This window comes from Zea mays, chromosome 3 (genome assembly GCF_902167145.1).
Source record: "Zea mays cultivar B73 chromosome 3, Zm-B73-REFERENCE-NAM-5.0, whole genome shotgun sequence".
NCBI classification, from domain to species: Eukaryota; Viridiplantae; Streptophyta; class Magnoliopsida; order Poales; family Poaceae; genus Zea; species Zea mays.
Window position 1 is genome coordinate 15,405,448 of NC_050098.1, and position 25,048 is coordinate 15,430,495.

The window sequence follows — 25,048 nt, forward strand, 5'->3', positions numbered from 1 at the left end:
CTTCCCTCCCTTACTCCGTGCTTCTTTGTGAATCTTAAGTGTAAGGGCGAGAGACTCCAATTTGTGGAGATTCCTCGCAAGTGGGATAAAGATAAGCAAGGCAAAATACTGTGGTATTCAAGTGGGTCTTTGGACCGCTTGAGAGGGGTTGATTGCAACCCTCGTCCGTTGGGACGCCACAACGTGGAGTAGGCAAGTTTTGTACTTGGCCGAACCACGGGATAAATCACCGTGTCTCCTCTGTGTTGAATTCTCTGTGATTGTCGTATTGTGCAAGATCTTCTCTTTAGCCACTTGGCAATTATTGTGCTAACCTCTAACAAGTTTTTGTGGCTATAAGTTAAGTTTTTTACAGGATCACCTATTCACCCCCCCTCTAGGTGCTCTCAGATGTGTCCACAGATTTAGTCCTCTTTGCCTTTTCCTTCGAAGAATCTCGACCAAGGGGCCTCTTGGATGTGAAGCTTGATGGTACAGATTCTTCTGCATCCACATCGACAGTGTTAGAATGTGTGGGATTAGCGTAGCCCACAAGGTCTTCATACTTAATTGGTGACTCTTCGTCTATCAGTAGCTCGTCTTCTGAACCATCTTGTATGAGAAGCTCCTCTACTGCTTCCTCTTGTTGTGGATGTTCTTTCACTTCACTCTTAGCCATATTTTCTACCTCCCACTGAGTTTGCACTGCTACGTCTTCAAGATCCTTGGCGAGGTCGTCAATCTCAACTAGTGCTCGGTTCAATTCGTCGAGCAAAGGTGAGTTGAAAGGCTGGAAGGCTGATTTCACGACATCAACGATGTCACAACTACGCTTTTGAACAACTCTGAGCAGAGTAGCCAGTGCTTTACGGAGCTTTTCGTTCTCCGAATCCATGGCTACATCAAACACAGTGTTCAATTAGTTAACACCGACTACAATTTAAGTATGTTATACAAACTACTCAATCGAAGGGATTCCAAACTATGAGTACAGAGTTAAAATTTGCAGATTAGGTTACCTGTTGCATCTATGTGAACCTGTTATAATTTTGCAGATTAGGTTACCATGGTCGCATACAAAATTCATGTTGAGTAATTTTAATCTGGACAGAACCGAATCATAGGGGACGAACAACACCTCCAAACCTGAAATGGATCCCGCAAATCCGGTCTAAATTGAAGCATCCGGACACAACAATAAGCCATTGATGCATGAAATTCATGCGCATTATTTACAATGCTCAAGATCGTAAACCCTAAACATCCCAGAAACCCTAATCCATACTACCGAATACGAACAATACAATACGGTAATGATTAAGTACTAAACAAAAAAGGATTTGTGTAGTTCGTACCTCGCTGTTCGCGGATCTGCCTCGGTGGACCGAATCGAAGACGAAGACGACGGCGGCGAGGAGGTTCTCTTCCTTTTGCCGGCTGCCTTCGACGAAGTCGGCGGACGACGAAGCCTTTTGCCGATGGCGGCTCTCCGGCGACGAACAGGGGGAAGCTGGCTTGGATCTTCGGTTGCGGGGGGTCGCACGGCCTCGGTTCCAAGGGGTGCGAGCTCTACGCCGACAGACCCACCTCCGCACGGCCGCTTCTCGCCCTCCTGCCTCGATGCCGGCGGCGAAGCGCGCCGGATCGAGGGCTCGGCCCCGGAAGATGCAGTCGCTAGCGTGGGGTAGGAATGCGGGGAAGTTTCCTGGCGGCGGCTGGTGGACGAAGAGCGTGGATAGCGCACTCCCGGAGCCCTCCACATTTAGAGTGTCTGCCACATCCTCTAAAATTTAGAGGACGGTATAGAGTGCCTTGCTGGAGCCGTAGGGGACCTGACAGTCCTCTATATTTAGAGGACATGACCCTTTACAGATCACATGCTGGTGGACGAAGAGCTTAAACAACGAGCATGTGATCTGCAAGACATTACTATATTACTAAAGAGTAAAACTTGTTCTAATAAAAGAGTAGAAAGAAGTTTACATAACCCCCAATCTTTAGAATATAGTCTAAGTCTCCCTTTACCTTCAAAACCAGTTGTTTAAGCTCTTTAGTTTTACAAAACGAGACAAATAACTTTCAGAGCAGTTTTAATTGTTAGTTTTAATGACATGTCATTGATTAAATGACACTAGTTTTGTCTATTTCAAATCTGTAATGTAGTAGAATCTAAAACGTATATAATTTTGCATATAAATTGGTAATAAGATATTATATGTTCTCTAAATTTTATGAAATTTTAGAAGTAACAGATTAATTATTAAAACTAAAAACTACATGAAAAGAGTTTAATATTTTTGTCCCTGATTTGTTTGTTTATCTTCCTAAGATAAACATTTACTATAGATAACTAATATTATTATTAAACTACTGATTTTTGTTGATTTTATTAAGCAAGTTAAATAGTATTTTTTCTAATTACTAACTAAATCAATTTTACATTTATTTTTATAAGCACTTAGCAAACAATAGTAAAACAATATACAATTTTACATAGCTCTTATCTTAGCTAAAATAAATTACACAAATATTTTATAAAATTTTCTAAGAAATGTAACTGTGTACCCATAATTTACATAAATATTTTAAGAACTTTATATGAGTCCAAATTTAAAGTCTTTAGAAGAATTTAGAAAATATTTATATAAGTTATTTTATGTAAGAAAAGGGCCGTCTAAAAATTGACGAAAAACAAAATTACACATGTAATATCTCATTACCAAATTTTGTGCTATATAAATTTTAGATATATTAGATCACTGAATTGAAATAGACAAAACCAATGAGAAAGGCCTAGTCTGACGCTTCCTAATTGAATGAACTGATCGAACTTCTTTTCTTCACTCCAAAGCAAGGAGATTATATGATAATCAACACCAACGATTTGAAGCCAGGATAAGGGTCTTGTTATGTCCTTTCTCTCTCTGCTCTATAAGGGTCTTGTTTAGTGGTATACTCTTTGATCCTTACTCTATTTACTACGCAAATACATTGCCGGCATAACCATAAAAAGATCATTAAAAAAGCGTGAGCCGTTATTAAAACATTATAAAGTTAATGATTCCCACCAAGAATTTGATCGCCGGGTCGGGCTAATTCCATACGAATCAGTACGGAGTAAACGAATAAATGTGGGAAAAGTTGGGGACAGAAAAAGTTCCGTAATCGTCCTATTTTTTCGTTGCATTTCCTTGTGGAAGCGAGAAATGTGTAACGACTTGATTTTTAGATAGAGGATATTGGCAATGTCATGTCATAAAAATCACCAATTACATGTGTTCAAAATTACCAAATAAAACTGTATAGAGGATTATTTGTTCTGTTTTATAAAACCGAGGAGATGAACACCATTTTTTGAATGTGAGAGGATGAACTAGATTTTATTCTAAAGGTTAGGCATAAAGGAATAGTAAATCCGAGCTCACTCGCACGTGGAATGAGCAGCATTGCTACCCTTCTTTGACTTTTTTAACTGAACAAGAACACCGCCTCTTTTTTTTTAAGTAAACAGGTCATAAATATGGTAAACATAATATGTTAGGAGAAAAAAAAGAAAGAGAAACAGAAAAGAGCAGGTCGACAGTTGAGGTGTTGAACTCGGAAAGCCTGAAGCGCGCAGCCCTCGGAAGCGACCGCCCCGCCGCGCTACCACCGCACGCCCCACCTACTACTCCCCTCGCTGTCCCTCGCCGTCGCCGCCCTGATCCCGCGATGTCCTCGTGGCTGCGGAGCGCGGTGAGCAAGGCCGTCGAGGCCGGCGGCCGCAGCGGCGTGGCCCGCACGGTCCTGGGCTACGCCGACGCCGTCGCACACCACGCCGGCCAGGCCGTCGCCGAGGGCGCCAAGATTATCAACGAGCGCGTGGTGAGCGGATTCCCTCTCCGTCCCCCGCGTCCTGTCCCCAGAGTTCGTTCAGTTGGCCTGGAAACGTGTTTCGTTTTTGTTGCTGACGAGGCGATGCCAATTGGGCAATAAATCCAACTTATAGGGCCGAGGTGCGGCTCGCGTGTAAATTAAGCTGCCGTTCTACCTTCTTCTGGTTCAATCTATGTGTTGTCTTCTAATTCGAAGTGACACTGGAGTAATGAGTGATCTATCAGTGTCACACCACCATGTTCTAGGACGGGGGGTGGCTGCTAAAAAGGGGAAATGACTAAAAGTTGGGACATTTGGGCATTTAGGGTTCATGCTGATGCAGTATGTATAGACTGACTGTCTTTTATATAGGAAATCTCTTGTATACTGATGATGACTTGATCTGAGGAACATTTGTATTATGTTTCTTATTATGGGATTGACAGAGCACTCAGAACTTCAAAAGTGTGAAGCAAACAGTGAAGCGATTGGAAGAGGTTGCGGTTTCATCACGCAGGGATGAGAGAGTTCAAGTGCTAAGGCGCTGGCTCGGAGCCCTACAGGAGGTTGAGGCTGAAGTTGGAGGTTCGGGTGGGTCTCAGAGGCAGAATGTCTCTTCAAGCGAGCCAAACTCTTCGAAACCATCATTGGCCAAAGTGTGCATCTGCCTACCAGATTTCATGTTCTTGGCTCTTGGGTTTTGCTTAATCATGCATGAAGCTCACTGGCTTTGTATTGTCATTTATAGCATATAGGCTCCACACTTATGTGATATTCTTATTTGGGAAATTTGGATCCATACCATTAAAAGATCACCACTTTGGATCCATACCATTACTATCTCACTTACATGTGGGTCCACATGAGTCAATGACATGTGGGGTCCATGGTATATATCTAAAGTTTGGATCTTTTAATGGTATAGATCCAATTGTTCCTTCTTATTTTCATCCATAAGAACATAGTAGATACAACTCTGCAGGTTTTGTTTTATGATGCTGATATTGGAGGGCCTCCTATGAACTTCCGAGATATATTCCTTTATAGCCACGCACTTGAGGGTATTACGTTGTCCATGGTGAGTTAATTCAATGATGCTATCCTCGCTGTCAAGAACTCAAGATACCATCTGCACCTGTATTTGTTTTTACCCAACAAGAAAGCACTTGCTGTAGTAGGTCTCTGTTGTTTCTTGTACCGCACTACCGCTGCTACAAGTTAAGCATGGCTTATCTTTTCCTTACCCAGATTCTTGAAGCTCCTAAAGAAGAAGAGGTTTCCCTTCTTCTAGAAATTTTCGGGTGAGCTTATTGTCCAAAAGATGTGTCAGTTGTCGCTATGTTTTTCAACAATCCAAGCAATTTTCACTTTAGTTTTCAGTTCAAGTGGAATGTCTAAGTACACTAAGTAATTACTCGAGCTTGAATATTAACATATAATTAAGTGCACTTGGTCTGGATGGAGCAGGGAAAATAGTCATCTAAACTATATTGTTGAGTGTCCTCGAAGCAATAACATTTGCACTTCACTTTAGGATATACTAGTGACTCTAGAAACCTACTGCTTTGATGTGAATTTCACCTTGAATGTTAAGAATTTATTTTATGGTTTTCTATTTCAAGTACAACACTGTCGGCTTGGCTGCTTGCTATTTTCATATCAACAACAAAGCCTTTTAATCCCTAAAATTTTGTTATGCGATATTTTTTCTTTTGATATTTCATATTCTTAGTGAATGTGCAATTAAGATTTTACTTTGGCCTCCTATGAAGGCTCATATGGTTATACATGTTACCTTCCTAAGAAAACAAATTTTCAGCCCATCATTTTCTAATCATTAGTTTGGCTGTGGCTGTTTGACATGATTCTACTTGAACTTGAGTCTCAGTATTTGTTTTCTTCATGAGCATCCTCTCCATTTTAAATGACAGTTATTTGCTACAGAATATGTCTTACAGGGGGCAAAGAAGTTAATAATGCTATAGTGAGCAGTATACAGGACCTGGCAAAGTCATTCTCAAATTACCATGATGAGGTCCTGGTATGTCTGCCAGTTGTCTGATGTAAACTTATAGTGCTAAATTATCATGTAATACTTGGCGCAAAATGTTCTGATTATTCACCAGTTATTATGTACTTGGTAATCTACAAGAATGTAATTGCAGTTCATATATATTTCTAGTCTTCTTTCTTGGTGAATGGGGTTTCATTTTTCTAATTTGTGCCACATTTTCTCCTTGCTACTGAAAAGGCATATTTATTTGTCCTTCCTTGCTTCTTTCCTTCACAAGCAAAGCAAGCACTTGATTAGGGTTACATTCCTAGAGAAAGAATGGTGGATTTTATTTTCCTGTTTTCAATTATCAAATTTTGCATAAATTGACCTTTTTTTTCAAATAATATTCTTGTATCTGTATACATGTAGGTGAAACGTGAAGAGTTACTTCAGTTCACACAAAGTGCCATTTCAGGTCTAAAGAGGAATGCTGACATTGTGAGGTGACCACTATTCTACTGATTTGCTCATGAAGTCTAATTTTTCATGCGTGTGTGAGCAAGGATGGACCAGCCTGATACAATGTAAGCAAGGTTTGCACACGGGAAAAATAGATTGATGATGCGAGTAGAGGATACTAGATTATATAGGGAAAGTACGTCATAGTGTTTAGCTTATAGAATTAAATTAGCACATGGGAGATCCGTGCCTAATACGAAACAGTCTACATGTGCTTCATAGGCCCATGGGCCATGGCCAGCGGCACAATGGATGTGGACCACGTCCTGGGTCCATCTATCTGTTTAACAGTAAACATCATCTATATTTCATATGTGATTTGTGATATGAGATAACATTTAATTGTTCACCTCAAAGTGCCAGTAAGGATATTTAGCAAATCAGGGTGTTGTCCGATTCAATTTTCTAGCCTAAATGTAAAATATTATCAGCCATCATTTGTGATCTATACTTTTAACCTGCAACATATGACAAGACTGAAAGATTAATTTAGTACTTTTGCCTTTTTTGGGCTATTATTAATTCTTGTTACTCTAATATGTGTATTTCACTTCAGGATAGATTCTGAAGCTCTAGATTTGTGGAAGAAACTACATGAGAAGGAGGCATCACGAGCTCAATCAATTGGCGATCCTGATAAAGTTACAGAAAAGACTTCAACTATTGAGGTGTTTACTCTATGATATATGTTCAGATTAAGTACTTTGTTTTACTTGTTTCTGCAGTACAATTTCTCAATGCTTGGTTAAATGTTCACAAAGGTACTTGGGATCTACCTATAAGCGGGCACAGTGTCATTATGAAGACATACACTTGGCACACATGGCTTTAGGCTTTTAATTATTTCATTTATAAGTTTCTTATGATCCCAGCATCGATAAGTAAATTCAGTTTGCCAAACAGTTTGCTTTGATCTGTTGCATCTTTTTATAAGTAATTTTATTATGCCTTTATAGTGCTTTTAGTTTGGAACAAGCTAACTCTATTTTTCACCTTGCTCAGTCTTTCAAAGAAGCACTCAACGAAGTCCGATTTTGCTCTAGAATGGAGGAACTTCTATTGAAGAAGAAAACAATTAATACTGGGGATTCCTTAGAGATCCACTCCCAAAAGGCATGTTTATTTGTGATTTTCTGAGAATTTATTTTTTTGGTTAGATACACATTTATATTCTGCTTATATTCAGTCTCACTCATAAATTGGCCAAACACCACAGTTGCATGGACACTTGAACAAAAACAAAGGTTTAGTGATAACTAATCTCTTTAGTGCTAACTATTGTGATCATGCATACTATACTGTTCTTTTTGTTGTTGTTGGATCTTCATTTTCTGAACATAATCCTTTGAAGCAAGTCAGTTTATGAGCTATGGGACTCTTAATTCCCAGAATTTTTCTCTTTACATTTACTTTTCATTGAATAGTCTATATCATCTGCAGTATGGCCTATGTTTGTTGCAGCAATATAACCATGTATGTTGATAACTTCTAAATTATTGCATGGGCTAGGTGAGCAATCACCAATATTGCGCTGTAATTGTGTCAAAGTTTCATCTTACTCGTTGCATTATTTGGACTTGCAAATAACAACGTGATAGTTGTCGTTGTGTAACGACACCAGGGTACCGGAGGCACCTGAGAGGGTTCAGGGATAGAAGCGAGGGACGCAAGCTAGAGGCACGTTGATCCTGTGTACTGCCTAGCTACTAGCACACGGGTGATTTATAGAAGTTCGGGCCGCAAATATGTAATACTATGTCATATTTGTAATTGTGTACAATGGATTGCTGAAAGCATAAGTGAAGAACATTACATGCTCAAATGTACCCCTGAGCTCTATGACCACCTAGCTCTCCCCTTTTGGTTCTGGTGAGAGTTCTAGACTAACTGGTCTCTAGATCACCTCTGGCTACCTTCTGAATCGAGAGCTGAAAATCCCTTTTGAATCCTCCTTCTACGTTGCTCTATCCCTCCCTTTTATAGCCCAAGTGAGGAGAGAGATACATGTCTGTTGGGCAGTGGGACCTGCCTAGCAGAGCCTCAACTACTCCTATCTTATCTCAGACGTGGGGTCGTTCATGGTGCACGTCTTGGTCGGGCCACAATGTTGAGCCCACCATGCTTCAGGGGTTGATACGCCCTGTCGTAGTGGCAAGTACTAAATCCTGCGCCATCTAGTACGACGTAGTTGATAAACGTTGTAGCAGCCTGTACTTTATAATGCTTGTTGGTACGTCTAGACGTGGCAACAGGGATGGTGGCACGCACCGTATAGTAGCCTCAGCCACGCTTGCTGCCCATTGTTATGAATCCAAGGACGGTGACACATTACACAGTGGCCTCGGGTACACCTGTAGCCCCCGGTGTGGCCACAATGCATTTCATTGACCACAATGTTATCCACGACATTTAATGCGATGGACGGAAGCCTTAGGTTGTCTCCAGCAACGTCCTCTAAATCACGTCCTCTATACTCAAATATCTATATTAGAGACATTTTTTATTTTTATTTTTTGTACATACGTATTTGTTATACTCTCAAATGTATTGTACATATTTTAGTTTTGCTAAACCGGTTATTTAAAGTATTCAAATGGATAGAGTACCGTTTAGAGAAACTCTATATATAGAGAATCCAGCAGCGTCCTCTAAATTTAGAGGACCGTTTAGAGGACGTTGCTGGAGAGCGTAGAGAACCATTTGATCCTCTATATTTAGGGTACAGAACCCTTTAGGGTCCGTTGCTGGAGCTAGCCTTAATCCTAACTACCCGGTATGGTCGTCTTGAGTAGGGGTTCACATGGCACTAGGGTGGTACTGCCTTGGGAGGCATCTTCGTTCGGGGTTGTCCTACCCTAGGGGCTTCGACTGTTGGGACCACGACATCTTGAAGGATGCCCGAGAGATCTAGTTGTAGATCTTAGCCTACAGGGACTCCTAGTGTAGGCCGAGCAGTGAGCTTGGTTCCTGGTTTGGAGAGCCTCGAGAGAAATAGGGCTCTAGAGGCTGGAAGGCCCTGGGCCTCAGAGGTCCTGAGGGCCCCGTGATCTAGTCCCCCGGTATGGAGGGTGCTTGAGGCGGAAGAGCTTCGAGGGCTAGAGGGCCTCGGGACCTGGTCTCCGATGTGGAGGGCGTCTGACTTATCTGGAGCCGAGCAAGACCCCTTTGGGCACAGGGCCTTAGGGACACATGGTTGGGCCGAGCCCTGATTGAGCTTTTCTCTGTTGATGTGATCTTTGATAGGCATATTGTCAGTATCCGAGGGTATGGTCTTCCCCGGACGCTGATAGTAATCATTCTAGATGAACTATGCTTATATACATGGACATTGGTGAAAATATAGCTATATACTAACATAATGGACTAAAATGATGCAGGTTGAGAAATTAAAGGTATTGGCGACTTCCCTTGCTAATTCATCCTCCAAGGCAGAGAAGCGTATTTTGGATCACAGGTTTAGCTTAACTTTTCTGTAGGCATATATTAAAATCGTTTGTTGACCTTGTTAGAATCTTGTACAAATTAAGGACTCTACTTTCCCTTTGTGTTTATGTTTCTGGTGGATGAAATCTTATTCTTCTCACATATTTGATTTCCTAGTACATATGGATTGATTTTAAGAGATAATCATTTGAAAAAAAGGAACACCCATATTAACACTTGCCAGAGGAACATATATCTATGCACACATCAAACTTCAACTATATTCATTGTGACAGTACAATCTGCATTCTGTGTAAATTAATTCAATTTACATTGGCTGAAAGTATAATGTCAGAGTTGGCGTGATTCTATTAGATTTTAGTTTAGGTATTTGTCGCTAAATCAGCAGGGTTATCAGCATGCAATTCCTAGTCTATGAATCTGTTCACTAGTGAGTACACCATATTACAATTATACAAATCATGTTGTTCACTTGCCACTATTGTAGCTTTATGATTTTTCTAAATTTTGTTTTGGTGCATTTTAAAACAAATAAATAAATACAGATTACAGAAAACCTTCCAGTGACCTTTCCAATTTTACGATTTCAGACGCCAGAAAGAAGAGGCTCTTAACTTTCGTGCTAAAAAGGAGAACGAAGTGATTGCTGTTGAAAAGGTAAGAATCCAAGTTCATATGTAGAATCTGTTTGTAGCTCTCATATCGCATCGTATAACATATAACTCTGATTCATTTCCCTTCTAGCATATAGTTATAGCTACGCACCTTTGTAAGCTTTTTTCAACTTATTTTTTTTTCTCGAACGCGCAGGAGAACTGCGCCCCATTATATATTAAGCAGAGAAAAACAAAAACAAAAGCAAAAAGGTTTACAGTCCTCCTTACGGAGGCCAGAAACAGGCATACAAATATAGATCTATAAGGGGATCAAAAAATCAAACTACTCAAATCTTCCTAAGGCTCTACCAAGGGTGCAGCCAGATGTGTGAGGCCTTTTGCACCAGCCACTTCCCATCTTCTTCTTTCCTCATCAGCAGCTCTGAGACTTGAAGATATACTTGGGTTGTAGCCATCAAAAATGCATTTATTTCGATGATTCCATAAAGTCCAAGCTACCAGAATGATGAGAGAGTTAAGGCCCTTTTTTGTGAGACCATGTACTGCTCCTCCCACCACTTCCCACCATCCCAGGAAGGAGTTTGCAGTCGGCTGTGGTGCAAGAGAATGAAGACCAAATTTCCTGAGTAAAAGGTACCAGAATTCTCGGGAGAAGGAACATTGCACAAGGAGGTGGTCTATATTTTCTTCCTCTTGATCACATAGCAGGCATTTCTCTGGATGATTTAGGTCTCGCTTTGCCAATCTATCAGCTGTCCAACATCTCTTATGGGCCACCAACCAAAGGAAGAAGCGACATTTTGGCAAGGCCCAGGACTTCCAGATTATTTTATAATGTTCAAATGTCACAGATCCTAGGAACAGTCCTTCATATGCTGATTTGGCTGAGTACACACCGTTCGAGGCAATACTGAAAATATGCTTGTCATCAACCTCCGGCTGTAGCTCGATGCCAGATATCAAATCCCAAAGCTGAAGGTAATCTGTCAAAACCCCTACTGACAGAGCTCCTCTGATGTCAGATATCCATTTGGCGCTAACAATTGCTTCCTGAACTGTCCTGCAATTGATTACCCGCTTCGGAATTGCGCCAATCAGCCTTGGAAACAGATCTGCAATTCTTTTTCCATTAAGCCATTTATCCTTCCAGAATTTGGTATTGTTTCCATTCCCCACTTCAGTGGTCACTACTTCAGAAAAGAAAGCTCTAGCCTTTTTTGGGACTTGTATTTGAAGTCCAGACCAGGGGCGAGAGTGGTCAGTCTTTTGTAACCAAAGCCACCTTAGTCGAAGTGCCCAACATAATTCTGGAAGACTAGAAATACTTTTTTTTTAGGTAGCTGCATGGAAAGCCATTCTTCTTGCACATGTGTATCTATACTATATTTATGGTACTTTATAAAATGGATGCACATATAAGTTCTGATTGAGACAATTCCTTATTTAACACTAGTAAAGTTCCTGGTTCATTTTTTGGCCCTCAAAATATAAATCTTTCTTATTTGACACAGGATGTAAATTTGGTTCACTATATGACACTACCATTAGTTTTGACCTCTAACGGTGTTAATCTTTCATGTGAAAAGACGATTTTACACCTATTGATTAAATCATGTTTTTTTAATGTCTCATGTAGGATTTGACTGCTGAGATTTCTGAATTGGAGAAGCAAAAGGATGAACTTGAGGCTCAGTTAAAGAAGGTGCCTTATCCTGAGACATCTGCGGAAGATTTTATTTTCTTGATGTTTTCTCCTGTCTCCTATTGTTCTGATCTTGATTTGTTTTCAATGTTTCATGATGAACAGGTCAACATTTCACTGAATGCTGCTATTTGTCGACTAAAGCAGACAAGAGAAGAGAGGGACCAGTTTCATGAAGCAAACAATCAGATGATATTTACTTTACAAGCAAAGGTGGCTACACTTTTCTGATTATCCAGTTTCAGTTTTGATCCTGCTGTATTTGATGGGATCAATGTTTATTATCTGTTTTCAATATGTTGACTAGATTGATATTTTGTTTTCTGCATCAACACAGGAGAATGACCTGTCAAAATCTATTGACTCATGTAACATGGAGGCCAGTGTAGTCAAGACTTGGGTAAATTTCCTCGAGGATACATGGCAACTTCAGTTGTCATACAATGAACAGAAGGAAACTAAAACGAAGTATGTAACTATTACAAGTTTCAACCCTTTTGTCCTATTATTACTCTTCTCATCCTGTTGTGAAGAATGTGACAAAATAATATGTTTGGCTGATTCAGCTTTACTTTTTGTTTAGTGACGAGCTGGAGAGATGCACAAGCAGTTTTCTGAAGTTGACCAAGCATCATCTTTCCTATTTCAAGGTTGTTGGTTGGATATATGCTGTTTAAGCATTGTATTATTGGAGTATATATTTTATTCAGTTTCTCGTATGCATCTTTTTTCTTGGGCAGGAAGTTCTTAGCCCGTCAATTGAGCGGATACGCACATACGTGGATAATTTGGCAGTCTTAAACTCTAGGTTGTTCAATTGTTCTTTGCAATGTCTTACATGCACCCTTCCTTTTTTTTATAACCAAAATAGAACTAATTGTTTTTCAATCTGTGTTCTGGACCAAATCTTATAGGGAGGAGTCAATAGAACATGAAGGGGATGATGAGATTTCTGTGCAGACAAGTCCACAAAAGTCCCTTGAGGAGGAATATTTGGAAACTGAAAAGAAGGTTCATTTTTAGTACCTGACATTGATATTACACCTGAACTCTTAACTAGATGTTGTTAAGGTCACACACACACCTGCTCGAATAAATAGCTGTCTTGTTTTTATAATTCATGCTATGAACATATATGTGTTTTTAGCCCATTAGCTTTTAACAGATAGCTGGTTGACAATTTTTCTACATTTTCAGATCGTGATTGCCTTCAGCATTGTAGATCGCATGAAGAAGATGTTTTATTCTGAGCAAGCGGCTAATTCTAGGTACTCTCTGACTCTTCTCATCTCTACTTACTGAATCTCTTTTTTGTACCCATGATCCCTGCAGTTAGACAAACCACCTTACCCTCTCTATTTTTCAGGCAAGATGATGCAGAGGTCAGGACCTTATTTTCTGAGATTGAGAAACTGAAGGAAGTGTTTGAGTCGGTAGAAAGGCCGACACTAGACATTGAAGTCCGCAAGGCAAAGGATCCAATGAAGGACAAGTCTGGATCGAATCGTTCAGCCAAAGACAAATCTGAATCGAGCCATTCACCTGTTCAGGTGCCCTCTTCACCTAAAGATGTGCCCGTGGAGTCTCCGAAATCTCCAGTGAAACCTGAGCAGACGATGGACCCAGATTCAGAGTTTGCAAAGTTAGAGCTAGAATTCGGAAAAGTTAACAGAGACCATGAGGAGATAGGCGGTTGGGATTTCGACGAGCTTGAAGAGGAGCTGCGAGCTGACCTATCTAAATCAACCAATCCAAAATAACCACGCTCAACCCGACATCTCTGAACGCGCATTCCACCTAACTTTCCTTGTGCTGGCTTCTTCTGAAAATTTGTAGACTTTGAATTGTTGAATGTACATAGTATTGTTGTTTCATTGTGTCCATGGACGTTCTATAGATTATACTCACTACATGGGAGGTGGAGATTGTTACACTGTAGACTGACATTTCATTAGCTTATTTGTTTGGTCTTGTCATGTGCATTCATACATGAATGAATGAATGATAAACATTATGTAGCATTCCACATTTTGGACATTGGAACATATATTAACTATAACGATAAAATGCTCTTGGTCTTGGATGTCCCTGCCAGGTTTTAATTAAGCAGAATTGACAAGAAATTATGTACTCGTAATCTAGTCTCCACTTTACTCGTTCTACAGTGATTGAACATAGAATTGTTTGATTCAGCATAAACTTAGACATTTTATATTTTAGAACAGGAGTACGATTTCTGAAAACACGTATCCTTATTATGTAACAAGTAGTAGTAGCAACAGCAGCTAGTAATACATCAACTTTTGCATGCAACTCATTGCTGCATCACACAACACAACACATCAACCTCAGTTGCACGCACTTGCCGCTCCTTGAACAGCATCACCTGCAGTCTTCGTCGTACATGCGCGCACACACACAGGCTCATACATTACACGAGGAACACGGTGAACTGGAGTACGGACTCGACGCCGTCGGTCTCGAGCAGCGCGCCGGACGCCGCCACCCCTCCGGGCCTCACCACGGCCACCTTGGCGAAGCCCTTCGCACCGACGTACTTCCCCGTGCCGCCGACGACGGCGAGGTGCGACTCCGAGTCCGCGGTGCGGTGCACGCCGAAGAAGCTGATGGTGTCGTCGAACCCGCCTTCCTTGAACATGGCGGTCACAGCCACGGTCTGGCTGACGCCCTCCTCCGAGCTGGCGATGTAGAAGCCCTGCGCGCGGCCCACCGCGGCGGACCCCAGCTCCGGTGCCTCCGTCAGCTCGTCGTCCACCACGGTCATGGTCCCGAAGAGGAGCTTCTGCAGCGTGGTGCCCTGCGGGAGGCTGCCTCCGGCGAAGACCGGCACGCCGTTCCCGTTCCCGTTCCCGTTGCCGTTGCTGCCGACGGACTTGGCGGCGTTGGTGGCGCCGCCCAGGCCCGTGAGGAAGGGAATGTTGTTGTTGTCGATGGCGCCCGCCGCGCCGGAGTTGACGTTCACGCCGCTGTTGAGCGGCAGCACGGCGCCGTTGGGCCGCGCGAAGGGCAGCTGCCCGGTGACCGCGGCGTTGTCCACGATGCCGGCCACGATGCGCGCCGACGGGTTCGTGCCCCCGAGGATGTCGTGCATGAAGAAGACCATCCCGTGGCCGTCAGCGCCGCTCGCTGCACCCGCTCCCGCGGCCCCGGCCCCGGCCCCCACAGGGATGGTGCTGGCTGCGACCGGAGCTGCCGCAGCAGCAGCGGGGATGGCATTGGCAGCGACCGGTGCGTCTGCTGCCACGGCGCCTCCGGGCGCCGCCACCACACCGGCGCCTCCTACCACAGGTGGACTGGCATCGGCAGTGACCGGTGCGTCAGCAGCAGGGTGCGCTATGGCCGGTGCGGCAGCGGGCGCCGCAGCACCAGTGCCGTCGTCGTCGTCGTCGGAAGTCAGCTGACGCGTCGGTCTCGCCGCGGTAGCGCTGGGCGCGACGAGGAGGAGGACGAGGATGAGGAGAAGGGAAGAGAGTCCGATGGCCGCTTTCTTGAACGCCATTCGAGCAGGCAAGGCTCTCTCTCTGTTTCTAGCTCGCCCCGCTGGTGGTGATGCACTGATACTGCAACTGTTTGTGCTCTGACTGAGCTGCCACTGTGATGGCTTGAGCCACCCACAATAGATCTCCATATATATGGGATGGCGAGCATATGGACGTGTTGATGGCTTCATCGTTTAGTGGTTAGCTGTGTGGACTCGTGGAGTTGCTCACTTGCTCATTGGAGGAACCAATGGTTTAGTTGCAGGACACGCGCCGTGCTGTAGCTCCGTTTTGGGCTTTTGGTACTGAAACGGGAAACTACTCCACGTTCATGCTGCCGCTCAAAAAGAAAACGGAGGCCGTGAAAGGCCCAGCAAGGTCGATTCCGTGCGAGCAGCGGCCCAGCCCGCCGCCGCCGCCGTGCTAGCATTTATCTAGCAGGCAGGACCGCAAGGAGGCAGCAGATGAACACGCATGCTGATGCAGAGACGCACATCAGTAGTGGCCACCCCACCTGACGCCCAGACTGATGCATACTCTAGAAGACACGTCTGGACCGTGGCGCAGTCGCAGCACCTCGTACGTTTTTTTTTCGTTGGTGTTTGGCCGCTTGCTAGGGGCGACGAGTCGGGATCGGGAACTCAGTGCGTCGCATGAAAAAGGCAGCGTTGAATTCCACGGGCGAAGCACGGCGGCGGGCGGCAGGCCACGGTGAAAAGACCCAAAGCACTGGACACCAACACCATCAACCACGCCGCTGCGACTGGACGAACACGGCAAGTGCCGTCGCCATCGGCACCGAGACGGGTTTTCTCGTCAGCGGCCGGCCGGCTGCCCGGCTTGGTTTCTGGTCCAGCTCCACCCCGCGCCGTCCGCACTCGTCATCTCGGCGACGGTCTTGCACGTGGGCGCCCACGTCCACATGTTAAACCCCACCTGCGTTCTAGCGCAGCCGGCAGCCCCCTCCCGTTTCACCAAGTACCACCATGTCTGTCGCTCTGCCCATCGCCGTCGTCGGGCTCCTCGCCCTCGTCGGCGCGTGCCGCTCGGCGGCCACGGACACTCTCTCGCCGCGCCAGGTGCTCGCCGGGAACGACACGCTCGTGTCCAACAACAGCAAGTTCACGCTCGGCTTCTTCAAGGCTCCCGACGGCGCCGCCGGCTCGGCCGACAAGTGGTACCTCGGCATATGGTTCACCGCGGTCCCCGGCCGGACCACGGTCTGGGTGGCCAACGGCGCGAACCCAATCATCGAGCCCGACACAGGATCGCCGGAGCTCGCGGTCACCGGCGACGGCGACCTTGCCGTCGTGAACAACGCCACCAAGTTGGTGACGTGGTCCGCCAGGCCCGCCCACGACGCCAACACAACCACCGCCGCGGCCGTCGCCGTGCTCCTCAACAGCGGGAACCTCGTCCTCCTCGACGCATCCAACTCCAGCTCCACCGCGGCGGCGGCGCCACGCCGCACGCTGTGGCAGAGCTTCGACCACCCGACCGACACGCTGCTGCCCAGCGCCAAGCTCGGGCTCAACAGGGCCACGGGCGCGAGCAGCCGCCTCGTGTCCAGGCTGAGCTCGGCCACCCCGTCCCCGGGGCCCTACTGCTTCGAGGTCGACCCCGTCGCTCCCCAGCTCGTGCTCAGGCTCTGCGACTCATCGCCCGTCACCACCTACTGGGCCACCGGCGCGTGGAACGGCAGGTACTTCAGCAACATCCCGGAGATGGCCGGGGACGTGCCCAACTTCCACCTCGCGTTCGTCGACGACGCGAGCGAGGAGTACCTCCAGTTCAACGTGACCACCGAGGCGACCGTGACGCGCAACTTCGTCGACGTCACCGGCCAGAACAAGCACCAGGTGTGGCTCGGCGCGTCCAAGGGCTGGCTGACGCTCTACGCGGGGCCCAAGGCGCAGTGCGACGTGTACGCTGCGTGCGGGCCGTTCACGGTCTGCAGCTATACCGCGGTGCAGCTCTGCAGCTGCATGAAGGGCTTCTCGGTGAGGTCGCCGATGGACTGGGAACAGGGTGACCGGACAGGAGGGTGCGTTAGAGATGCTCCACTGGATTGCAGTACTGGTAACAACAGCAATGCCAGCGCGCCATCTTCAACGTCCGATGGCTTCTTCTCCATGCCTAGCATTGGGTTGCCTGACAACGGGCGTACCTTGCAGAACGCGAGGAGTTCAGCTGAATGCTCAACGGCATGTCTGACCAACTGCTCCTGCACTGCGTATTCCTATGGTGGCAGCCAGGGGTGCCTCGTTTGGCAGGGTGGGTTGCTCGACGCGAAACAGCCGCAAAGCAACGACGCCGACTATGTTTCCGACGTAGAAACTCTTCATCTTCGTCTCGCTGCAACAGAGTTTCAGACATCAGGACGCAGGAAAAGAGGAGTGACCATCGGTGCCGTCACCGGTGCGTGCGCTGCTGCCTTGGTTTTGCTGGCGCTGGCAGTAGCAGTGATCATCCGTAGGAGGAAGAAAACCAAGAACGGTCGAGGGGCTGCTGCCGGTGGTGGGCTCACGGCCTTTTCATACCGAGAGCTGCGTTCCGCGACCAAGAATTTCTCTGAAAAGCTCGGGCAAGGTGGCTTCGGCTCCGTCTTCAAGGGGCAGCTGCGTGACTCCACGGGCGTTGCGGTGAAGAGGCTCGACGGCAGCTTCCAGGGAGAGAAACAGTTCAGAGCTGAAGTGAGCTCCATCGGCGTCATCCAGCACGTCAACCTGGTGAGGCTGGTCGGCTTCTGCTGCGAGGGCGAGAGACGGTTCCTCGTCTACGAGCACATGCCGAACCGGTCCCTCGACATCCACCTGTTCCAGAGCGGCGGCGGCGTGTTCCTGGACTGGAGCACCCGGTACCAGATCGCCGTCGGCGTCGCCAGGGGCCTCTCCTACCTCCACGACGGCTGCCGGGACCGCATCATCCACTGCGACGTCAAGCCAGAGAACATCCTGCTGGGCGCGTCGCTGCTCCCCAAGATCGCCGACTTCGGGATGGCCAAGTTCGTCGGGAGGGACTTCAGCCGGGTGCTCACCACGATGAGGGGCACCAAGGGCTACCTCGCGCCGGAGTGGATCGGCGGGACGGCCATCACGCCCAAGGTCGACGTGTACAGCTACGGCATGGTGCTGCTGGAGCTCGTGTCGGGGAGGAGGAACGCCGGCGAGCAGTACTGCACGGCCAGTGGCTCTGGTGACGACGACGCCGCGCGGGAGGAGCTCGCGTTCTTCCCCATGGAAGCTGCGAGGGAGCTCGTCAAGGGGCCTGGCGTAGTCAGCGTCAGCAGTCTGCTGGATGGCAAGCTCTGCGGCGACGCCGATCTCGTGGAGGTGGAGAGAGCCTGCAAGGTGGCATGCTGGTGCATCCAGGACGACGAGGCCGACCGGCCGACCATGGGGGAGGTGGTTCAGATACTGGAGGGCGTCTTGGACTGCGACATGCCACCCCTGCCGAGGTTGCTGGAGACCATATTTGGGAGACCACACTCGTCAACAGAACAACAGACAACTACGGTTTCAGGCACGTCAACGTCACAACCCTTTACTAGTGGGAGTGGATCACACAATTAATTTGTCCGTGTATAATAATTTTTTAATCGAATATCAATATAACTGTTGTATATTTGGTCTTAGAAAGAATAAAAAAGAACAGTTGTATAGTTCTGTACGAAATTGGAGTTCTGCGGCTAAAATCTATTAGCAATGCACGTAATTTTGAATCCTGGTTAATTTTCTTTTTATAGAGATAGTGTTAAACTCGGTTAAAAAGTTATCATTCGGAGCATGTCTTTGCTGTTCTTTTTCTTTTCTTCGCTTTCTTTTTATGATCGAGATCTATATAAATAGATGTCTAATACAAGAAAAAACAGTGGGGTTTGCACAACACCAAAAAATCCAGAGTATTCATTGTGTTTTTAAGAGTTCATTATGATTAGTTTATTCTTATCGGAGCTTCGATCGTCACCGAAGAAAAGTTTCGATTCACAACTGGTATAGAATCCATGACATATAGGGATGGATGGCAAGCGCGACACTAAGTGCAGTGTCGTGATTTATCGCATTGTCATGGAGACATATGCCTCGGGATTTAGTTTCCCATACTCACACGCGCTATTTTCTAATTATCTGATTAATTGTGATTAATCGAGTGATCTTAAATGCACAGCCTAGAGGTAACGATGTGATCAGTGTGATAGAACCTGTAGGGTGAAAACAGAAACGGTAATTTTTAGATACCGGAAATCATTTTCGAAGTTTTGCCGAAATTTAGATGTAAATGGAAATATTTACTGAAAATACGGAAACGAAATCGGTAGAAAAAATAGGAATCAGAAGCGGAAACGGTTTGGGCTCTTTCGACTGTTTCCGAAAATTACTGTTTTATTCGGTATTTTACCGTTATTAATAAATTCGGTATTTTTCAGAAAAATATTAAATTTGAACTTACCTTTATAAATTCATAATAAAATTATCTTAGCTTAGAAAAATATGAAACTAATTTTAATATTTTCCTAAAATCAAGATCTATCTAATAATATATAATTTAGAATTGTTTGAAACTTTTATAAATCTTATTTATTTTTCTTACATGTTATTACTCTTAATACATATATTCATAATTTGCACGAGAACTTAAGAATAACCAAGAGAACACTAATTATATTGACTATGCCAAGTAGTAGGAGTATAAATAGAATGTAATTGTCATAGTATTATACACATCTTGATTCTACTTTATTTAAATACATAATAATTATTTTATTATTGTATCTACCTTATATATTTAATGTGACCTTATATCTTATATATTATTACTAATTTTATATATGAATGTATGACTTGCGTGAATTTTTGAAATCAATTGAAGATATATGTTATAATTTTTATCAATCGAATTTTAGATTCTGAGCCTAACAGATGTAATTTTCATACCAAACTTTCGTTTTCGATCTTTCCGAATTACCGATGTTATTTTTGTTTTCAGAGTTACCGTTTTCGATGAAAAATATGAAAACGAAAATAATTTTAGTGTTTACCTATTGTTTTCTATCATTTTACTCCTAGGAACCTGCTCGTCCAACTAATCGTTTGGGGATTTTGGTCCACTTCAATTTGTACCAATCATTTTTGGCCCACACAAAGCACTTGCGCGTACAGTTTAAAACATTGCACAGCTTACACTTCGCGCCTTTGTGACTTCGATTCATTTTTACAATTCTACTGACGCAGCAGAGTAGCGGATTTATTTCTGTTGGAAGTTGGGGCAGAAAGCGGTAACAAGTAGCACTGTTCAGTTCCAGAAGCATAACCGCATAAACAAACGCTAAAATAATAGTAACAATCGCATTCGTAGTAGGAAGAACAGAACAAGCAGCACGGATGTCAGTATCACGGGGGGCACTGCATCGAAACCAACAGAACATTCCTAGTTTCCTACCCACAACCCCAATATAACACGCAGTAGTTCCTCGCCTACTACAGTAGTTCTTCCCGCTACAGAAATCAGGAAGCGAAGGAATCGCAGTAGAGACCGGGGGTGCTCAGGCCCTCTCGCCCCGGATGCGGCGCGCGAGCTGGATGTCTTTGGGCATGATGGTGACGCGCTTGGCGTGGATGGCGCAGAGGTTGGTGTCCTCGAAGAGGCCCACGAGGTAGGCCTCGGCGGCCTCCTGCAGCGCGGCCACGGCGGAGGACTGGAACCGGAGGTCCGTCTTGAAGTCCTGCGCGATCTCCCGCACCAGCCGCTGGAACGGCAGCTTCCGGATCAGCAGCTCCGTGCTCTTCTGGTACTTGCGGATCTCCCGCAGCGCCACGGTGCCCGGGCGGAAGCGGTGCGGCTTCTTCACGCCCCCCGTGGCCGGCGCCGACTTGCGCGCCGCCTTGGTCGCCAGCTGCTTCCGCGGCGCCTTGCCGCCCGTCGACTTGCGCGCCGTCTGCTTCGTGCGGGCCATCGCTGCCGGCGGGGATTAGCTTGGGAGTGAGCGGCGAGGGGGGTTCGGATGGTTTGAGAGATGGGGCGCCTTGCAAGCTGTGTGATGCGGTCTGCCGTCGGAGGGGGCTTTGGGTTTATACTGGTGGCAGAGGGTGTGCTTGCCTGCTTGGGCGGGCACGCTGGGATGGCGAAAATTTTCGGAAGCGCTGGGCGCTGGCGCGGGCGGCGGACAACTATGGGTCGTTGGATTGGGAATTGGGATGGAGGGCGAGGGTGTCGCTGCTGCCTGCTGGCGGGGTCGATCCGCGTGTTGAGTGATCTGCGAGGTGATTGGCTGGGACGGCTTCGATGCGGATCGCCAGCCTCACCTAGTGCCCAATTCCCCGGGCCAGTTCTACGAATGTTGGGCTGTCTGCTGGGCTTCACGCAGCCCATCGTGGAGCGTCATTCGGACCTCAAAATTTCACGGCCGAAATGGTAGCCCGGTTAAGCGCATAAGCACACACAGTAGTCCAGCCCACCGTGGCGTGTGATGCACGCAGTGATTACATTTTTGTTATGTAAATTCCGAAAACCATTTTTTTACGAAAGTTTGATTTTATATTTTAAAATTTTAAACTGAAATACATAAAAACCTGTAGCGGTTTTCGTATCTTGTATATATCGGACCGAAAACGAGAAATATAGCATGAAACATGACTTCTGAATCGAGAAGTTTAACCATTGATGCAGGTCCTCTTTAGTAGGGCTCTTTCAAAGTCTCTTCCAAATTCCAAAGGCTCTTTAAAAAAATCTACCAAATAGTAGGCTTCTCAGTTAGCTTCTCCGTAAAAATAAAGGAGCTACTCCCATAAACCGAGCGAAGTCGAGAACCCAAAAAAGATGCTTCTCCTTCTCTCTTTTGTCCTCTCTCCTTCAAAAGGAGGAGCTGCATTTTCTAACCAAATGAGGTGCTCCTCTGAGGGCTCTTCCTAAAAATAAGGAGGGAACATTTTTTTCATAGAAGCAGAGAGAGAGGTGGAATTGTTGATGCAAGAGCCTCTGTAATAGTTTGATGGCCAAATATGCAAGCACAATGCACCGATACCATGTCTAAGACGCAAGTCCAGCACGGACACAATCGGCCCGATTGGTTTGCCTGCAGCCTTGGCGTCTGGCTCACGCAATCCTGCATCGATTGATACAGATGTTTCTTACTTCCCCGCGCATACAGGCTAATGAGCGTATAAAGGTCTAGCCTACACCTGCGCGACAAGCTCAGACGCTACCATGCAGCCAACCAATCACACGCCCAGCTACGGTCAACGCATGCACGGGACCTGCACGCAGGAGCTCGTCCAACCAATCATGCAGAATATGATGGTGCAGTGTGGCCTAGTCAATTTCTACCTCTAGATAAATACATGATGAATTAGAATTGTTTGATGCACAATACAAGCATATAAGAAAACATCTCCCTCCCAAACCCTAACTTCACATTCTCTCCTCTCTTTCACGACAATGTGCAACAATGTATGTGCATCCACGTGTGACATAGGCGTAGGCATGTGGCATAGGCGTGTGGCAGCCAACAGGGAGCACAACCCTCCACAACGATGGTGGCGCACAGTCGAAGGCGAGTCTACACAGATGTGACACATCCACAACTTGGAGAGCCTTACTAAAGAGGCTGCAATAGTGCGATGGCCAAATAGGTTACTCATGAAAGTCGCCTAGAGGGGGGGTGAATAGGCGGAACCTGAAAATTAAAACTTTATCCCCCAACTAGATCCCTTGATTAGTGGTTAGAACAAGATATACAAATATAGGAGTATATAAACTAAGTTCTTGCTTGGAAAGAGTATTGCTAAATAATGCGGGAGTGATAAATCAATACAACTAATAAGTTATAGAATAACAAAGCAAGAAGCCTTTAGATGAGAAGAGCACTAGGACAAGTTCTTTCTTGCAACGTGTTGCTTCACTAAATGGGAATTTAACTTGAAGCAACACCAAATGATATTAGCAAATAATGGTGCAAGAAAACTTAGAGCAAGGGAAAACAAACAAATCACAAGTAATAAACACAAAGGACACGGGTGATTTGTTTTACCGAGGTTCGGCCCTCGAAGGCCTAGTCCCCGTTGAGGAGTCCACTTAAGGACGGGTCTTTTTCAACCCTTTCTCTCTCTCCCCCGATCACACAAGGATCGGCGAGCTCTTCTTCTTCTCAAGGATCACTCTCGATCCCACAAGGACCACCACACTCTTTGGTGTCTCTTGCTAGCTTTTACAAGCCTCCAAAACTTTGGAGGAAGTTCGATGGGAGTCAATACTCCACGCACAAATGAACACAAAGATGTAGCACACACTATCTCTTAATGAATCTCACAAGGCGCTAGGGCTAAACTCAATTGAGTGGCTCTCAATTGCTTGCTCTCTCTCTTTTGTGGCACTTGTGTTGGTTGCAGTGGACTAAATCTTGTGTATAGGATGGATCAATGAATATATGTAGTTGGGAGGGCTTGAGTATGTCAACTAGATGACTTGGAATGTTGCTTGGGCTCCCATACATTGAAGTGGCCGGTTGGGGTGGTATTTATAGCCACCTTCCAATTTTGTAGCCGTTGGAGAAGCTGCTGGCGATGGGCGCACCGGACAGTCCGGTGCACACCGGACATGTCCGGTGCGCCAGCCACGTCATCCTATCCGTTGAGATTGGAGCTGGTCGACCGTTGAAGGCTTTGTCCTCATGTGGCACCGGACAGTCCGGTGCAGCACCGGACAGTCCGGTGCCCCTCTGACTTCTGCTCTGACACTCTGAATTCAACTGTACACTTTGCAGAGTCGACCGTTGCGCGCAGATGACCGTTGCTCCGCTGGCACACCGGACAGTCCGGTGTACACCGGACAGTCCGGTGAATTTTAGCGGAGCGACCTCCCATTTTCCCGAAGCTGGCCAGTTCAGAGCCGCTTCACTCTGGAGCACCGGACACTGTCCGGTGGTGCACCGGACAGTCCGGTGAATTATAGTGGGCTGCGCCTGAGAAACCCGAAGGTGAAGAGTTTGAAGACAATCCTCCCTGGTGCACCGGACACTGTCCGGTGGCACACCGGACACTGTCCGGTGGCACACCGGACAGTCCGGTGCGCCATACCAGGGAGCACTTCGGTTTCTCTTTGCTCCTTTCTTTTGAACCCTGTCTTGTTCTTTTTATTGGTTTTGAGTTGAATCTTTGGCACCTGTAGAACATGTAATCTAGAGCAAACTAATTAGTCCAATTGTTTGTGTTGGACATTCAACCACCAAAATCATTTAGGAAGAGGTTTAAAGCCTATTTCCCTTTCAATCTCCCCCTTTTTGGTGATTGATGCCAACACAAACCAAAGCAAATATATAAGAGAATAATTGAACTAGTTTGCATAAGATAGGTGCAAAGATTGCTTGGAATTAAACCAATATTCATTTCATAAGATATGCATGGATGCTTTTCTTTATTTTTAACATTTTGGACCATGCTTG

General features: G+C 45.8%; 4 protein-coding genes across 4 annotated transcripts; 2 read left to right on the forward strand and 2 right to left on the reverse strand.

Annotated features, from left to right (window-relative positions):
- Positions 1-3,541: 3,541 nt before the first annotated feature.
- On the forward strand, positions 3,542-14,140 carry LOC100304331 (uncharacterized). Its single transcript, NM_001348358.1, has 18 exons — positions 3,542-3,843; positions 4,281-4,490; positions 4,817-4,912; positions 5,083-5,135; positions 5,779-5,875; positions 6,260-6,333; positions 6,906-7,017; positions 7,352-7,462; positions 9,727-9,803; positions 10,384-10,450; positions 12,047-12,112; positions 12,218-12,325; positions 12,450-12,580; positions 12,696-12,762; positions 12,853-12,920; positions 13,027-13,123; positions 13,310-13,380; positions 13,479-14,140. The coding sequence occupies exons 1-18, from the start codon at positions 3,691-3,693 to the stop codon at positions 13,870-13,872; spliced, it is 2,052 nt and encodes a 683-aa protein (NP_001335287.1). The 5' UTR covers positions 3,542-3,690; the 3' UTR covers positions 13,873-14,140.
- Positions 14,141-14,348: 208 nt separating this feature from the next.
- On the reverse strand, positions 14,349-15,722 carry LOC100284591 (dirigent-like protein). Its single transcript, NM_001157486.2, has one exon. The coding sequence runs from the start codon at positions 15,630-15,632 to the stop codon at positions 14,544-14,546; it is 1,089 nt and encodes a 362-aa protein (NP_001150958.2). The 5' UTR covers positions 15,633-15,722; the 3' UTR covers positions 14,349-14,543.
- Positions 15,723-16,168: 446 nt separating this feature from the next.
- LOC103651777 (G-type lectin S-receptor-like serine/threonine-protein kinase At2g19130) lies at positions 16,169-19,357 on the forward strand. The gene has a single exon (XM_008677477.4). The coding sequence runs from the start codon at positions 16,599-16,601 to the stop codon at positions 19,182-19,184; it is 2,586 nt and encodes an 861-aa protein (XP_008675699.1). The 5' UTR covers positions 16,169-16,598; the 3' UTR covers positions 19,185-19,357.
- A 1,517-nt stretch (positions 19,358-20,874) lies between these two features.
- LOC100192589 (Histone H3.2) lies at positions 20,875-21,635 on the reverse strand. Its single transcript, NM_001137804.2, has one exon. The coding sequence runs from the start codon at positions 21,563-21,565 to the stop codon at positions 21,155-21,157; it is 411 nt and encodes a 136-aa protein (NP_001131276.1). The 5' UTR covers positions 21,566-21,635; the 3' UTR covers positions 20,875-21,154.
- Positions 21,636-25,048: the final 3,413 nt, after the last annotated feature.